The following is a 17832-nucleotide window of genomic DNA, read 5'->3' on the forward strand; positions in this document are numbered from 1 at the left end:
CCTGACAGGTTGTCTTTTATTGTTGAATAGAAAATAATAATGTAAAGTATTCTGAAAAATGGAAGATGTTAGAGGATTTGAGCATTCTGTTTTCTTTATTTTGCTTCCCACTTTGCATACTTGGTTAATTTTCTCTGAGGGACATTAATCCAATCATTCAGTCTCTTTATTTCTTTTTTATGTGCTTTTTTTCAATTAGCATGTCAGTGCTGAACAATTTCCAATTCCTGCTCAACGGAGGAAATGGCAGTCATCTTCTCATAAAAGATGTACCTCCTACTCTGAAGTTAAATGATGTACTTGATAGCTTTGGAAGTGATCAGAACCCATTTCTCTTTTTACTGTTGCTTACTGACTAATCTTTAAATAGAATTCTTAACTTATTATTCACATAAACAATAACCTTTAACCACAGGTTGCTCTGTTCTTTGATGCTGAAGTTTGTTACCCATCAAATACTACTTATCCTTCAGTTATTTTCTCAGTATTCCATAATTTTTTAGGGTTCTTTTGTGTGGCTTTATTTGTTCTTCAATATTTGCCGTGTCTTGTCGTGTCTCAGGAAGCTAAATGAAATAAACAGCACTAAAAGCTTAAAAAAAGCACAGTGAGGATGATGAAATCTCTTATACTTTGATTTTACTTGGGTAGGCAGAAGAGATAAGGTATGGTTATTTGATCCCAAAATGTTTGTCCTTGCTTCACTGAGTGAAAAAAATAAATCTAGCCAAGTCTACATGAGTCTGTGTTCATACTTTGTGCCTGCATGTGAACGTGGCACTTTGGACATACAGATTGGCACATTTACTTGATGAATAAACACTTTAATCTTTGAAATTATCTTGAGAGTCAGGCTGGCTGATATTTTCTTTACCTTCTTGATAAATAGAATCTTTAAAAGCTTCTGAAAATTACTTTCTGCCATGAGGATTTATCAGCAGGTTTTAATGTGACTTATTGTTTAATGTAATTGTATTATTACATTGTGATTTGGGAATTGGGGAGGTTTTGCTCCTTGGGGAAATTCATCCATAGTGCTCAATTGAAAAAAAAAAAAAGCAGCAGCAGGGCCCCATGGCTGGCTGCCCTCTCCTCTCTGTATTTCCAGCCAACCCTTCCTCTCAGCCCTGAGAAGGAGACATCAGGGGGCTTTTTATCTATCAGTTGTGTTGTTGTAGCTTTGTCCAGTTCTGTCACTTGCACAAACCCCCAAATCTTGAACATACAGAGTTCAGCAGAGCTTTGGGTGGTGATACCTACACGTGGCATCAGCTGTGAGGAAGATCTGTGTCCAGGTGGTGCATGGGCACTGCCAACATAAGCCTCTTAGGTCATATGCTTATTAAAAACTTTTGCATTTTTGTTTTCCTTAGTCTAAACTTTGCATTCCTGACTGCTTATGCTTTGAATCTGTTGCTTGAGCAGTTTCAGCCAATAGCAAGTTAGAGGTTAGCCAGGCTTTTGATAGATTTATATGCATATATACACACACACATCCATATATTTACGTAAAATTCTTGCTGGAAAAGTAGACACTTGAATACAATTGTTTCTTTTTGCCTCTTAGGCCTTTTTTTACACAAGTTTTTTCTTCTGAGCATCGTAACATTATTTCTTAGTACAATCAATAGCAAAGGTACTTGTTCTTATAGCTGTAAATTGGAAGACTGTGGGAACATCTGTTGCAGCCAGACTAAGCCTCTGAGTGACCTCCTGTCTCCCTTGGTGTCTGGTGTCCTTCAGACAGTTTCATTTGTCTCTTTTATCTCCATGCTCTGAACTTTTGAGTTGTTCCTGTTGGCATGCTGCTTTGCTGCTTTCTAATTTCTTCTCTTTTCCTAAGTTGTTGTTCAGGCTGTTTCCCTGAAGAGTGAAAAAAAAAAAAAAAGAAAGATGTGTATAGCTTATGCTTTTGATCCTTTGAACTCTGGAACAGCAGCGCAGCAGCCCAGCGCTGGAGAGTCACCTGCGAGCTCTTCATCCTGCCAGATGGAGATTTTGTCTGCGGGTAATTCCTGGTGTGGGGGCTGGCAGGGAGGATGCACAGCTCAGAGGCAGCCAGGGCTGAGCTCTTGGTGGATTTGCTACCCAGTTTAAGGAACGACCACTTCCCCCTGGCAGGACTGTGGATCTGCCAACAGAAGGATCTGGAGCTGCCTCAGCCGCTCCTCAGCGCGTCATCCAGCGTCTTGCTTTAAAGGTGCTTTTCTCAACAGTTCAGTGAGACATCAGTGACAGCACCAAAGCATCTGATACATGAGATACTATTTTTTTCCATCACCTTGCTGGTAGTGTTGTTTCTCCAGCTGCCAGAGCAATCAGCAGAGCTCCTGTGCTCCTGTGTCAGTGTCCCAGGGGTGTCTGCAGCGGGTCAGTCCTGCAGGCTTCGTGTCCAGCCCCTACAAACGGCACCAACCTGATGGCTCCTGTTGGGACTCAGGCATCTAAGAAGCAGTGATTACACACTCATCTAAGTAGTTGCTGCCTTTAATGTAGAAGTTCAGAAGAGTTGATGCTGCTCTAGGAATCACTGTTATCTATTTCAGTTGTCATCAAACCCTGTGTTTAACTCGGGCTACCTGAAGCAAGCACCTAAAGGAGAAAGTGTTTGGAGAGGAAAGTGAAAGAGATCAAGGCAGGGCTAAAATATAAATAGGGAAGGCCTCATGTTATCCAATAAATTACATCTAAAGCAGGGAAGGTGCCATTTTCCTGAAGAATGGAAAGCAGTGGGTTGGCAATGAATGTGGGAGATATTGGCCACCAAGGGAGAAAATCATTCTGCCTTAAGTGATTCTGCCTGTCCAAAGGATGTGGGCTTTCCCTGTTTATGGTTCCTGCTGCTGTGGGACTGTAACCTATCAAGTTCAATGTAGCAGTAGTAACACTTGTAATTCAGTCCAAAAACCAGTCTGATCATCCTCTACAAAACTTAATGGCACAGGTCATCTGTAGAGTAGTGGCTTTGTCAGCAGTTTAGGCAGCAAAGCTTGTATTTACATGCTGTAACATACTGTGTTGTGTAATGTTGGTGCTCCAAGGTATGCTAGTCAAGCTGCTGAGATGATCCCTTCTGAAGTGCAGCCTGGCAGGCAATGATCTGCTACCACTTCAGTAGCTGCAGCAGTTGCTGGCACAGATGGGCAGGTTAGGAGCATTTTTGGTGTATTTTAACTCTCAGCATATAGTGTAGCAGCTATGGGTGATGAGAGCCAGGGCTGTGTTCAAGCCTGGGTCCTAGAGTAGTTCCTGAACTAACTGTAGCTGGGAATTCACTCCACAGAGGATTTCATTTTTGATCAGGATGGTCCTCAGAACAGTCACCTGCTAACAAATATTCGCTGTCTGCCTTGTGCTACACGAGTGGAGTCTGGTTCATGGCTGGTGAAATATGATCAGATTGTGCAAAGAGGCTCATAGGGCACTGCAAGGAAAAAAAGTTACTTGGATGTACCACTCTGCTTTCTAGAAGGCAGGATGCATCTGAATAACTGACAATTGATGGCTAGAACTGACTAAACCTCTGTTGGCCAAGAACCATAATTAATATAAATCAGCGCTCTTCAATGGACATTTTAAAGGACTTGGTATAGAACAGAAAATCTCAAACCCCACAATCCTAATTGGTCTCATTTGCATTTGAAGAATTCATTTGGCTTGCTTTTCCACTCCTCTGACAAGCTTTTCCTTTTAAGAGCTGCCTATAAATTAGGGCAGTTGTTTTTACTGGTGGCAATGATAGAAGAGTTCCCACAGCTCCACAGTGAGAGCACGTCCCTAATTATTCTTATGGAATTGTATTGTGGATTCATGGCAGCATGTTTTGTGTTGCTTTGAGCTTTGATATGCCTTTATATTCAGGAATCTCACAAGCTAAGTAAACTCCAATAAGATACAGCTGCTTTAGGTGGCTTCTTTTGTGGCCTAATTACTTAGATTCTAGGTGCTGGATAGGGTACCAAGGTTCAGGTGTTCACTTCCAGGTTTTCCCATTTCAGTTCTCACATGAAAGCACAGGAACGTAGGAAAACAGCTCTGGAAGGAGGCTCTGCTTGTGAGCTAAACGAAAAACCTGGTTCAGGATGCTGGTGTGTAGGGTGAGAGGCTTGAGGAGAAAGCAGGGAGGAAAGCCTGTTCCCTGGGTGTTCTTGTGAAGCAAGCAGGGGCTCATTATGCAGTGCTGATTGTCATGGTTAACAGTGGAGCTCTTCTCTCTCTCCTTAAATGTTGTGAGAGTTCCACTTGTGAAATGCTTTTGTGATGAGCTCAGACTGTGTCTTGCATCCATTGAGAATTGCCCAATTAGTGGAGTCCTTCTGTTTGGAGCTGAGGGAGGAAGTATGGATTTAATGATGACAATAGGTTTTGTTTTGACCTGCAGATGGTAGAAGAAAGCGAGGAGAGGCTGACAGAGGAGCAGATCGAGGCCCTTCTCCAGACAGTCACCAGCATTCTGCCCGGGGACCCGGAGGAACAGCAGAGACACTCAGCAATGGCAACTGAAGACAAAGGTGACCAAGCCTAGGAGGCATCTAGACCACAGCTGGCAACAGTTTCAACAGAGAATCAGTTAGTATTTTTCTGGTTTTTACTTGGTACCAGTTTAATCTTGTATTGGACATGATTGTAAAATATATTACAATTTTTATTGCTTTGAGGTGATGAGGGAGCCAACTGTTTACAAGGAGGCATGGAAAAGGACTCTATTGTTTTGGCATTTTGTCCTATATATGGAGATTGCAGGAACTGAGTTGGTAGAGTGGCAGCCTGAGAGTTTATGAGGCACAGAATCTGAAGCTTTTGTGTCCTTCCTGTTACCCTTATAACAGCTGTACATTGGAATAGGCTTAGATACAGCTGGCAGTGTTGTATTTATCACAGTGGTGCTATAATTATAATTGCTTTCATGTGCTTGTGAATTGCCCAACTGGTTTTCAGAACACAGTCTCCAGTACAAAGCCAACTTCTGGAGCTGTTTGCAGGGATCAGTACATGGATTAATGCACAAGAGCTGCTTGGTATCTGGCCAGATAATTTCAAGTAGGCTGTTGGCATCTTGGCAGTGAGAGGAGGTGTTGGTAGGAAAGCTGCTCTCAGGGATGTCTGAGGAGTCCCTGCTTGAAAAAAGGTCCAGATCAGCTGAATTAACCTATTGCCACAGAAATCAGCTGGGCTGGACCAGTTTTCACAGCAGTTGAGGCTCTGGACTCTAGTGTTAAGGCTCTTAGGAAGACAAAGAGAACAACATTTAGGAGTGAGGTGTGTATTTTCCCTTTGAACATTTGTTCCAGTGTTCATATCTGGACAAGTCCCAGGCCTGTGAACGTGGTGTTGACTGTGGAATACATGATTGAGTCGACACTGAAGTGAAGTCCTAATCTGGTTTACAAGAATGAGAATCTGTCTTGTTTGAAGCAGAGTTTTTTTGTGTATTGAACTTTTGTCTGATTAAAGATTTCAGAATTGGTGTTGAAAGCATTATAATAACCTTAAGATTATAATAAACTTCTTGTGGATGTATACATAGACATGCACATAATGTAACGTGTTACACATGGCACTGATTTTATACTGCCTGCAGACCATTCTTTTGTAATTGTTATAATATACTGGAAATAGAAATTAAGTTTGAAGTAAATCCTGGGAATTTTGTGGCTTATAGAAAATACATAAGACCTTGATTCAGAATATATGACTTTTTTTTCCCCCCACACTTCTGTAATAGTTTTATTTTGTGTTTTAATGCAAAGAATTTATGCATTCAGGGCTTTAGTTGTGTTGTATATGGAAGGGAGTGATAAATTGCAGTGTCTGGGGGATTTATTATATCCATTTCCCTGGTATTTTAAGCTTCTTTGATATTTGGAGAGGAAGTGAACTTATTGGAAAATATATTTGTTACCTCTTAAACATTATCTTACATTAAATGCATTTCAAGGCTGAAGACTGAAGGTATGTTTTGACTGGTAAGTATAGTATTAGAGGGGGAAAGTCCTTGGTGGTTTTTATGATACATCAATATGTATTTTCTCTCTAAATGGGCAACAAAAGAAAATAGATGGATAGAGCATGTCATGGAATGATGCTAAATACATGTGAAAACTAGCATTTTACTGTTAGCAGTCAGTGGTGCTGTTTGACATTTTGTGACCTTGCAAGTGTTTACATTTTTATCTTGTCTTTTTCTAAAATTAAGTTACTGAAGCCTGTTCTAAACTTACAAAAAGCAGATGGAAGTAGATTGCAAGTATCTTTAGCCAGCAAGAATGTTTTAAAAGATCTCTGAAGTCAGATGTTCCATCTTGGGAGCTGCTGATTTGTTATCATGATGGGCTTTTGCCAGCATCTATGTTGTCAGCTGTTGTGTGTGAGCTGTACAAGATACAAGACCCCATCCACTTGCTGGTGTATTTAACTTTTTTAGCAAAACCAATTCCAGATGAATACATGTGTTAAACTTGTGCAATCCTGGGATGGCTGCTTGGTCTCAATTAAGATAAGTGACCTCTAATTGCCCTAAAAATGCAACACTGAGTAACATTTGAAGGGATCTGGGACTTCACATTTGCATTATATCAAGAAATCTTTTAAATATCTGCTGTCTGTGCCCTCCAGCCATGTAAATACAGGCCAGGGATCCTCCTGGCTCTGGGAGCAGGTGTCACCTTGTGCTGCTCACTCTTGGATGTGTTCTTGGCAAACCTGAGACTCAGGAGTGGTTTATGGGAAGAAAACTCTTGCTGATGTGATTCGTTTTTTCAGGTGTTCTGTGCATTAGATAAAAGATCTGCCTGTCTCCCCAGGCTGCTCTTTGTTCTCTTAACTCATCAGTTACCCAGCACAATATCTGTGCTCTGCTGGTGTTGGGAGGAGGGCAGAGCACTCAGCACCCTCTGAATATTTCAGATGTGCATTTTTATTTTTAGCATTCTCATTTCCTCTGTGTTCCTCTTTTGTTCTGTATCACCCATTTGGGTCTTTGCAGATGGACATCTCTGGTTGTGGCAGCTCCTGTGTATCTTGGATGACCCCTTGGAGGTTGTTGGTTTTGGGGAACTGAGTTGGGAATCTCCTGGACAAGCAGTGCCAGACCCCACAGCTGGGAACCCCTGGGAATGGCCCCACCATGGAGGCACAGCCTCCAGGTGCTGCTCATCTCTCACGTTGTGTGTACAGGGATAAGGGGGAGGTGAACTGTGTGATGGGAGGACTCTCTAATGGAAACATCAGTGCTCTTGAGTCAGGCAGAAGATCCAAGTCTGAGGATGGGGCTGAGCCATGAAGCCAAAGGAAGCTGTTCCCTTGTGGTGGGCTGCTGAGCTCCATGGTGGCCATGTCCCCTGCAGCAGGGGAAGGCCCTGCTTTCCAGAGCAGCAGTTCATTTGGTTTGTATAATGGCAGCCAGAGGGTTGTGTTTTTACACTGGTTCCTTTTTTGGTTTAAAATGCAATTGTGGGAGCAGGTCCCAAGCTGGTGCACAGGGACATTGCTCTCCTGACCTCAGTGGCACAACAGCAACTTGTGCAGGATCAGCCTGTGACCTGAGAACAGGGAGGGCAGAGCTTGGCCCCAGCCCAGCCAGAGAGTTGGCAAAGGGTGATTTGGAGACACCAGAATTGGTCCTTCTGCATTGGTGAGGGGTCAGTGAGAAAGATCCAGTTGGTGTCCCAAAATGAGCACTGCAGTAGAGCTGATGCTGGTGACATGGATTGGGAAGAGCTGGGCAGGGAGCAGGCAGCTGGAAGGCCACCGAGGGTTGTTGCCTGCATGGTGAGTACCAAAACAAGCACCATGCCTCCTCCTCCTCGCCTGCGACAGCGATGCCTTTGGGTGGTGAGATCCTGCCCTGAGGACACAGGTTCCTCACCACCAGCTTGATAACCCAGCGCTCCTGTTGCCAGGCTGTGGGATTGGGAATTGGGACCCCTGTTCCTAGGTGAGATCCTTTAAAGGGGAGGAGGTTTGGGTCACAGCAGGCAGGGAATTACTTGTCCTTGGCACGTTAGAACTCTTTAAAATGCTTCAACAGCAGCTTGGACGTGTCCAGTTCTCCCCACACCCCCAGATGAGCCCAGGGACTGCTCTAAAGAAGCCCAAAGCACCCTGTAAAACCACAAGTGATGTTCTGTAGCCTTCCCAGAGAGAGGAAGGTCACGTTAGCCCCCTTTCCAAAGCACTGCTCTGGAGGCAGAGTTTGGGATCCAGCCAGTGTCCTGGAGGGAGTGGATGGCAGCCTTGTTTAGGTTGGAGCTGCTGAAGACGTTGACAGAGAAAATATTTTCTGTTCCCACAGAAATAAATCCTGCTGCAAAGTTTTTATTGAGCAAAATGAAATGCTTGTGTTGAAAAAAATGAGAGGTTGGGCCAAAGCACAACTAAAATGCAGCAAGCACTTAGGAAGTGTTTGTTAAGCCCCAAGAACCTTTGCTTGCCATCAGCAAGAGTCTCCCTGCACATGTTGCTTAAATTAATTTCCCTCTGCATTAAGGTTCTTTATTTTATTCACTTTAGTGTTTATAAAAACAGCCATTGAAGGTAGCTGTGATGCTGTTGAAATTTAAAGATAATTGAAATAAATCTGCCGTGTGAACCAGCCAAACAGGGTAAAAGAACATCTGAAAAGAGATGGGAAAGCAAAAAAATCCCTGGGAAGGGCTTGATGCAAATAGGGAAGCTGGGCCTGGGGGTGCTGCAGGGGGGCTGCAGGGGGTCTGGAGGTGCTGCAGGGGGGTTTACAGACCCAATGCCGTTGAGAAAGAGGAATCTAAAAATAGAAAATCTGAGATGTTGAAATTATCCAGCTCAGCAGAGAGCAGGGGGGTGTGTGCCCTCCCAGCTCTTCCCACACTTATATATGCACATATTTATATATCTAGTGCAAGTTAACCCTGGAGACACACCACAGGCTTTAAAAAAAAAAAGCACTCTGTTGGACTAGAGATATTTTGGGCAAGTTTCAAAGGGCTTTCAGGGTCCCCTCTCCCTGTGCTGCCTGTGCAGGAGGGAGGGCATCAGCCTGGATGCACCCGCTGCCTTGTGTCACAGCTGTGGTTTATGTGTCTGCTGAGGCTGGAAGGGCTCTCCATCCCGTGCTAATTGCAGGGGCTTGTTAATTAGATGTGTCCAGTTGTCTGAGCGTTATGGACCAGTGATACTCTCTGAGCTCTGAAATGCTGTGGATGGACAGAGAGCAGGGGGAGCTTGGGGGAAACGTGTAGGACAAGCACCTTGATTCCTCTGCAAGTGCCACCTCAGTCCCCATCCTGATGCATTGGGATGTTCCTTGTCCCACGGGGAAGGTGGTTCATGCCACCACAACAGGGCTTGACTTCTTGAGCACTTGGCAAATCCAGCTGCAAAGGGTTTTTTCCTCCCTTTTGTTTTGTTCAGCAGTTTCCTTAGCAAACTTGGCGAGGCAGCGTTAGAGGCTTCCTTGGGGTGCAGCAGCCAGAGGGTGGCCCTGAGGGGGGAAGAGGCAACGCCAGAAACTCCCACTCAGAACCTGATGGGATCCAGCCGCCTGCTCCCAGCAGGTTCGCTCCTTCATCACCCAGCAAAGCCCATCAAACCTCCCAAAAGCTGCTGCTTCCAGCTGCCCACGCTGCAGCCTTTGCGAGCCGGAGCTGGAAACGGGCTGTTTCAGGTCAATTTAAACATTTTCCCTTTTCCTGTGCAGTGCCCTGCTCCCAGGCGTGGGCTCAGCGGGAAGTTGCCTCTTTCTCAGTCCCGTGGGGCTGTACCAGGGGATGGGGCCCATGTGCCACCACCTTGGGTGAGACCCCAGCAGTTGAAACAACTGGGAAGGTGGCTCAAAAGGTGCTTGTTGTGCTGGAGATGGCTCTAAAATGCTCCTTGTGCTCCAAAAGCTGGTGGAAGACATCTGTGGATAACTCATCCCCACTTGGTGCTGGGGTCATCCCATCCATGCCAGGTGCCTGCAGGGGGATCGTTGCTGTCCCCGTCTTGGAAACCACCAGGTTTGGTGGGACAAGATGTGCTGAGTAGCACACGAGTGTCCTGTGTTACCCTGGTGAAATGAGATTGCTCCTGTTTGGGGTCCTTGTGTGGGGTCCGTGTGCCTTGCCCAGGTGAGGCTTCCCTCTGGATGTGGGTACTGCAGCAGGGGTTGCTTGGACAGGGGTCTGTGAACGTAAGGACAAGCAATTCTTGCTTTCTTACAGTTTTTCCTTGTGTATGGATGCAGGGAGTGGCTCAAAAGGTGAATCCATCCCTGAACTGCTGCTGGAGCCCTGACCCTTGGTGGAGCCATTGGGGAAGAAATGTCCAGGGCAAGGACCACAGGTGGCATCAGCCATGTTTGGGGCAGGTTCTGCACTAACCCTGCCTCCTGTCCCAGGTCATGTCACCACCTGCAGCATCTCACTGGGTTTCATTAGGGCAACAGAGAGTGAGGTTCCACCACAGGCTCCAGCTCATCTCTAGTGCTCAATGTGCTAAGAAAACATGAGATTCACCCCAAAACCTGTGATTGACTCTACAAGCACCACTTCTTCATGATGCAACCTCCAAATATTGCTTCTTACTCTTTGGACTCTGAGGTTTGAGCTGTTCCCAGCCTTTTTTCCCAGCCTTTCTGCAGCTCCAGGAGCTGGAGCTTTCCCTCCAGTGCCAGCTGAGCTGGTTGTATCAGGCCAGGAGTGGAGGCTCCAAGGAAAACCATAAATATTGCAAGACTGGTGGTGAAGCTGGAAGCTGGCAGAAGGGGAGGGAGGGATGGGGGAGGCTGCGGGTTCTGCATTTTTTGCTGGGGCCTCAGCAGAGCCCAATAGTTAATGATTAAAATATGCTTATATGTAACTAATCTCTGCAGGACAATGAACTGAGAAATTATTTAACGCAATATAAATGGGTCATAGTAGTCACTGGAATAAGTGTGCCTGGAGCCAATGGGAGCTCTCGGGCTCCTATAAAAGAGGGTGGGGAAGAAGCAGCAGCTGCTGGGAAGAGATCCCCAAAGCCCCGATGCGTGTCCTGAGCTGCCCCTCGACACGCCGAGATCCTCCCCGTCTGCCTGAGGTCGGGCTCCAGCTCCAGGCTGAGCCCTTCCCATCCTGGTGATCCCTTCAGCACTCAGTGGGAGGGAAGGTTTGGGTCTATCTGGAGCCAGCCCTGCCTGCCCCTCAGCGTTGCTGATGGGGAGCGGAATCGTCGATTTCAGTCGAAAAAGGTGAAATTCAGCAGTGCTGTGAGTCGGGGCTGCGGGCGGGACGGGGCTGAGTGGCCGGGCCTGGGGCAGTGGCTGGGTTTGGTGGAAGCCCTGTTTGGACGTGTGGTTTTGGAGATGTGAGGGCTTAACGGTGCTATCACGACGTTATCGCGAGGTTCTCCCGGTGTTATCGTGGTGTTATCAGAGTGTTCTCCTGCGGGGACGCGTGGCGCTGAGCGGGCGCTGCTGTGGGGCTTTGCAGCAGCTCTACGAGAGGAACAGAGGAGGGGAAAAAAGAATGGCCATGGATTTTCATGGACTTTGGTCGGCCTGTGAGAGGGCTGATGGCAGCCAGGTGCTCTGCAAGCTGACCCCAGCAGCTGCCCCAAGCCCTGTCCTCCTGCCAGCCCAGTGCCTGGCATCCCTGCACTGTTTGCATCCCGGTGGGACTGATGCACCTTGGTGAGGGCAGCTGGGACCCTCCAGCATAGCACTGACTGTAGCTGGGGGGACAACAGGTCTGCTGGAGGAAGAAGTGACACTGAGCTTTTTGGCAGCCCTGTGCCTGCCTTAAAGCACCCCAGAGAGATGTTAAGTGCAGTTTTTTGTAGCTCTAGGGTGCAGACACTCCTGCCCTTGCTGCCAGTCCTTAGATAAGCTGCAAATCCCAACATCTCCAGGTTCATCCTGCTGCTTGCTTTTTCAGTAGTCTTCGAGTTAGAAGGTATTTAATCTCTCTTTTATTATGACTTTTCTGTCTTTTGTCCAATTTCAAGTCATTTACAGTTAATTTGTACCAAACCCCACATTACATGCAATCATGTAATGCTCCCTTTCCCCTGCTTGCAAACAAGCAGATGGGCGCAAGGACTTTCAGAGATAATCATGGCTGTGCTGGCCAGCTGCTCTCTGATCCAGAAAATAAAGAGCACAGCCTGTTTCCTGTTAAATTCTGCTGGTCGCATTGATTTACATTGTTTGTCTCGTGTTTTATGGCTTCCAAGCTGATGTTGCATTAAGCTGGCTGGAGTTTAGGCAAGAAATCAAATGCAGGCACTGGCAGGCGGCCCCTGATGCGCTCAGGAGGGTTGATCACATAGTCACATTTTCTTAGTCACTGGAGGAGAAGCAGCAGCAGTTCTGCCCCACTGGTGTCCTCCCCTTTGCATCCAGGCTGGGCTGGCAAAAAGGCATTTTTCAGGGAATTTTGGAAGTTCATATTGTGGGGCAGTGTGGGTGGCAGAAGGGCTGCATCCCCCTGTGCCATGGCCAGGTGCTCCTCCAGCCCCCAGAGCGGTGCTTTGGTGGCCAGGGGACATCTCCTGTCTTTATCTTGACCCATGAGCTTCTATTTTAATCTTGTCTTCTTTCCTGTCCTGTTGTGGAGGGCAGTGAGAGAGCTGATGGGTGGGTGCCTGGCAGCCAGCCAAGGCCACCCCACCAAAACCATGGGCTGGGGCAGAAGTTCAGATCTATATATTTGTGTGTGTGTGTTTATAGAATCATAGAATATCTCAACTTGGAAGGAACCCATAAAGGTCGTCAAATCCAGCTCCCAGCTCCTCACAGAACCACCTAAAACTAAGCCATATGACTAAGAACATCATACAGATGCTCCTTGAACTTTGACAGGCTTGGTGCCATCACTGCTCCCCTGGGGAGCCTGTTCCAGTGTGTTTATTTGCATTATATGCATCTTATATATATATATAAAAAATTTAAAATTTATATATATAAAAAATTCTTAGGCAAAGAAGGATGAGTTGTCTGCTTGTAGGACTCTGTTGGGGAGGTTGTCCATGGGGGCATGGCTGATTTGAGGTGGCACATCTTAAGATTGGGGTCCCCAGTTGTTTGCTACCGTCGTCCTTGCTGGCTCTCAGCAAGTCTGTGGATGTGTTCACAGAACACAAAACAAAACAACTGCTTTCCCTCTGCCTGGGGTTAGTCAGAGGCTGTCTGCAGAGCAGGGCAGGGATTTCTGCCCAAAGGAACCCAAACTATTTGGAACCAAAAGCCCTGATCTAAGGGCAAAAGCTTCTCGCTGGCCACACGAGTGAAGAAAGTTTCTTATTTCATTGTTCAAGCGTCAGCAGCACGTGGGCTGGGGAGCTCTGCCCTCGCTGCTCTGAGGGTTCTGGCCCAGGAAGGCTCATTTTTCCATAGAAAAACAAGAAATTGTGAGTATAGGACTGAATAAAGAACGTGCAGAAGTTAATATTAGAGAAGACCCCTGTGGGTCCAGCAGGTTCCCACGGCCACTGGTCCAACAGCCCTTGGCATGAACTGGGACTTGTTTCTGTGCCTGGATCTGGAGGAGCCGTGCGGAGGGTGTCGGGGCAGGACGGGCCCAGCCAGTCCTGGTGTGGCCATTTCTGTTCCCTCTCTCTCCATTGCACCTTTGAAAATTGCAGTACTGGTGGCTGCTCTCTCTTCATGGTTTGAAAGCACTTTTACAGGAAAATGGGTTTGTTATTTGCCTCTGCTGGTGCAATTTTGGTTTGCTTAAGAAAAAGGCTGTTTCTTTTTGCAGCCCAGGTTTTTCACATAAAGATGCAGAAGCTCAGTAGCTGATTTCTTTGGTGCATTTTATTCCCTGCTCTGCTTCTTTAATTTAACATCTGTTTTATGGTTGAGGGGGATGTTACTTGATGGTTAGAGCAGGGGCCAGGGAGAAAGGAGGTCTGGATTTCATAGCTTGTCTACAATGAATTTACAGTTTCAAATACGTCGCTTTTGGTGGCTGCAGAATTCAGATGTCTTCTTCACACCCTCCGGTCCTCAGGGGGTCTCACCACTCCCATTACCTCTCTAGTGAAGGTGCCTCCTCTGTTTTCAATCAGGGCTATTTCCCCTCCCTGTAGCAAACCCAGCAGCTCCTCAGCATTAAATGCTGTGATCCTCTTTTCAAAGGCAACCAGAAAAATAAATGATTGATGGAAACCAAACAAGGTGAGGGAACTCTGCAGAAGGTCCTGCTCCTCCCTCCCGTTAGCTGCTCTCCCAGACTTTGGCCCAGGGGCTCAGGCTTCACCTGTTCCACAATGTGCCTCACTCAAGACCTGAAGGTACAGCCTTGGGGATAAAAAAAGGGTTTAAACCACAGTTTTTCAAGCAACATCCAGAGCTGAGCTGTTCAGCCACTGCAAATGGGGAAAAAAAACCCCACAGCTCCTTGCCAGGGCAGGGTGCTGGATCCAGCAGAGGAGCCTGTTCCCAAAAGCAGTGGAATTTTATTTATTTATTTTTTAGGGCATTGCATTACTCTCCTCACCCCCCAGGGAAGGTGTCAAACTCCAGCTGCTGAACTGATGCTTGCTGGTGGCAAACCAGAGAGGAGCGGGGCTGTCCCCATGGAGGGGAAATTTGGGTTGAATTCCATTTCTTTTAGCTGACAAAAGAAGCTCACCCAGAAAGAAGGCAGGGGAGGATGAAAATGCTGCAAGTCTGCAAGAAGAAACCGTGGCATGGATGGGTTTTAAATTCAGTCTTGTCTCATCTTCAATAGTGTGAATTTTACCACCACTTACAAGAAGCTCCAAGAGAAGGGCTGCACCAGGGATGGTTTCATTAGCAGCTCTGAGGTGTTCCTTCAGAGCTTTAAGTAATTTTAAAACCATGTAATTTTAAAATAATCTTCAGCTGCTTGCAAGCTGGCCAGCTCTCTGCAGGGCGGGTGATGGACCTGCTGGGCACTTGTACAGTTCCTGCCTTCAAAGTGTCTGTCCCTTGGGCATGATGGAGGTGCCAAATGTATTCAGTCAACAGGGTATTCTGGATTTCACAACTGCCTTGCCTGCAAGATCCAAGTCCTGCAAGTCCAGCCATGCTGAGATGGTTCGTTCTCTGGAGAAACCCACCCATGGGCTGCAGCCGGGGCCTTTTCTGGTGTCCCACTGCTCCGTTGCAGCTGGAGAGCCTGAGAGGGGGGATGTATTTTAGATGCTGGAGATAGTGAGCTGCTCTTCATCTCCCTGTGCTGTTTTCCAGGCACAGATGAGATTATTTCTCATATCACTGGCATGATGAGTATCCATTACAATGGATATTTAGCTCATTCAGTGGCTGCCACACATGCAGCTGCTCTACAAACCCAGGACAGTCCTGCAACCCGCTGGCGCTTCCAGCCAGTCAAACTTCACAGTCCCACAAGAAGCAGCTGATCCCTCCCTGATAACGGGGCGGAGGAACTTGCTGAGGATGGATGTCCTGAGGCTCTGTGCAGCTCCTGCCTGCTGGTGGGTGAACCTGTGGCACTTTGCATGAGCAGCCAGAAGCACAGCATGTCCCTCAGAGCACACGGCACATCCCTGGGAGCCAACACCTCCAGCAGCCTGGTGGCATCATGGGAAGCTTTTCTACGAGCTCCAGGGTCTGCTCTCTGAGATATCGGGTTTGTTGGTTTTATATATATATATATATGTCTTCTTTAGGGAAGCATAAAGGAGGGGAAGGAATTAGGCAATGGCTTATTCTGGGATGTCCCTGCTGGAGCTGAGTGCTCTGCCCACACACGTCCCTGTGCCACATCGGCAGCTGCCTGCACGCCAGGAGCACGGGAAGATGCCTAGAAATGTAAGAGCAGAGATTAATCACTCCTGCTTTCTGACTGGAAAAACAGCTACTTCTATATTTATTGGATGGCTGGGACTGCCTAGCAGCTGGAAAAACCTGAGGACTCTGCACCTCCAAAGGCTCCTGCAGCTGGAGGAAAAAAATCTGCTGGTGAAATAAATACATCTGCAGCCTGGAACGCCTCGCCTGCCAGCACAGGGACAAGGCACAGACATTCCCTGCCCCCCAATTATTTCTCCAGGCGCGTGGAAAGATCAGCTCTCAGCTGTCAGGTTTAGAAGGCAGCAGACATGAGATCAGACAGAGACAGGGGGATATGGAGCTATTTATCCCCAAGAGGGGCCAGAGCAAAATCTTCCTCATTCCTCTTGGATCATGAGTGGGATAAGGTTGCAGCTACCTAAAGAAGAGTCCACAGTCTCCTGACTTGGATAAGCTGGGCCTAAATCCTTCTGAAATGGTGCTTGCAGCAGAAGAGCCAGCCCTGCTTGGCTACAGAGCATGGGACTGGGGGAATAAGGGATAAAGCTGGGGCTGGAGCTGGCAGGAGGGGATTCCTCAGGGCTGCAGCACCCATGTGGTCAGAGCCAGAGGGTCTGGCCCGGCACCCATGCAGGTAAACACTGAGGATAGCACCTTTTTGGTCCCACAGTGGTTCTCAGGGCTTGGTTTTGCTGGCTTTGGCTGTGAGATACAAACTGTAGCTCTCAGAAATGCCCAGCAGGGCCCCAGCCCATCCCTGCAAACATCACGTGTGCCACAGCATCCCCTGGGCAAACTGGGCGCTGCCAAGTGATGGACAGATGAGGCAGCCAGGCCAGGAAAAGAATTCTGGTAGCAGAGAAAAGCAATAAAAATGAGTGTGCCTATGGGAAATGCAGAGAGAGGCAGTAATGTCTGTCCAAGGTAAAGAGCATCCTGGTTGGGCTTGCAGCTGACAGGTTTGCTCTGCTGCTAAGCCAGACTGTGTTAAGTGCAAGGCATGGCTGGAGGCAGAAACATCTTATTCTCCTGCTGTGAGGGATGTCTTGTGGGGCCTGCCTTTCCTAAACTCAGAAGCTTTTGAGCACAGTCCTTGGATGTTCTCTCTTCCAGGGATCGTGAGTCTTCCCCGAATGTCCAGGCTGTTGGTTTTTTGTCTGTCTGCACTGACAGACACTGCTGGGACCCACTTGTGGTGCTGGGTGCCAGCTGACTACCTGCTCCTTGTCCTGCCAGGGTGTGCAGCCAGGAGTGGGGTATTCCCACTGGGGTCTGGAATAACCCTCATCCCAAGATAAACTCAGCTCAGAGGGCAGGATGTGGAGAGGGATGCAGCCCCATCCCTGGCCAGGGCACCAGCCGAGGGCTTGAAGTCTGTGCTGGTTTAACTGGCAGCAGTTTGCTTTGCCAGTCAGGTGTTAAATCCATCCCTTTCCCCTCTTCCGAGGGCAGTTTGTTCATACTCAGAATGGTGGAGATAACAGGATTGGCTTCAGCCTGTGTCTTTGGCAGGGAGCCAGGGAAGCACTTCCCAGAGGCTGGTGGGCGGGGGGTGCCCAGCGCCGCACACGCTGGGCTTGGGTTTCAGAATTGCTTCCACCTAAAGACCAAATGAATTTCCCAGATGCGCAGGACGAGCTGAAATCCAGCTGAATTTCTTTGTGCTTTACCATATCAGTGTCCTCCAAATTCCTCGGTTCCCTCAGTGCCTCCTGCAGTGGATCTCTCTCTATCACCTTCTGTGAAGGAGGTAAAAGGGTCATTTTTTGAGGCAGAAGTGGCAGCTGAGCCTCTCGCCCTCCTGGCTTTCAAAAGTACCTTTAATGAGCGCAGGGACGGAAGCCGCAAGCACCAACCCTCCTCCAGCTGCCTCTCAGGGAAGGAGGGATCCTCCCGGAAAGCCGGGTTGTGCAATCACTGCTGAGGCATTCGAGGAAAAAAGAATAATATTTAACAGTTCTGGCAGAACGTGCCTAAACCAGCAAGCACAGCCCTCCTTGCTCTGGGCCTGGGGAAGGAGCTGGGCAGAGCTAGAGGGAAATTCTTTACATTCTTAGGATTTGGAAGGTGGAATTAAGGTAATTTTACCTTAATTCCTGGATGAGGGC

At 47.5% G+C, this 17832-nt stretch overlaps 1 protein-coding gene across 6 annotated transcripts in view; it reads left to right on the forward strand.

Moving 5' to 3' along the window:
- CRCP (CGRP receptor component) overlaps positions 1–17832 on the forward strand; it is a 51002-nt gene that overhangs the window by 23173 nt on the left and 9997 nt on the right. For 4 of the 6 annotated variants that reach the window (XM_051635966.1, XM_051635967.1, XM_051635972.1 and 1 more), the window contains one exon: positions 4382–5951. In XM_051635966.1, coding sequence (XP_051491926.1) covers positions 4382–4525 — 144 coding nt within the window. In that variant the 3' untranslated portion in view covers positions 4526–5951. Of the gene's footprint in view, positions 1–4381; positions 5952–10204; positions 10714–17832 lie in introns of those variants that run through there. The other 2 variants (XM_051635970.1, XM_051635969.1) reach the window with 2 other exon arrangements.

The sequence above is a fragment of the Apus apus genome, chromosome 18, assembly GCF_020740795.1.
Source record: "Apus apus isolate bApuApu2 chromosome 18, bApuApu2.pri.cur, whole genome shotgun sequence".
Lineage (NCBI taxonomy): Eukaryota > Metazoa > Chordata > Aves > Apodiformes > Apodidae > Apus > Apus apus.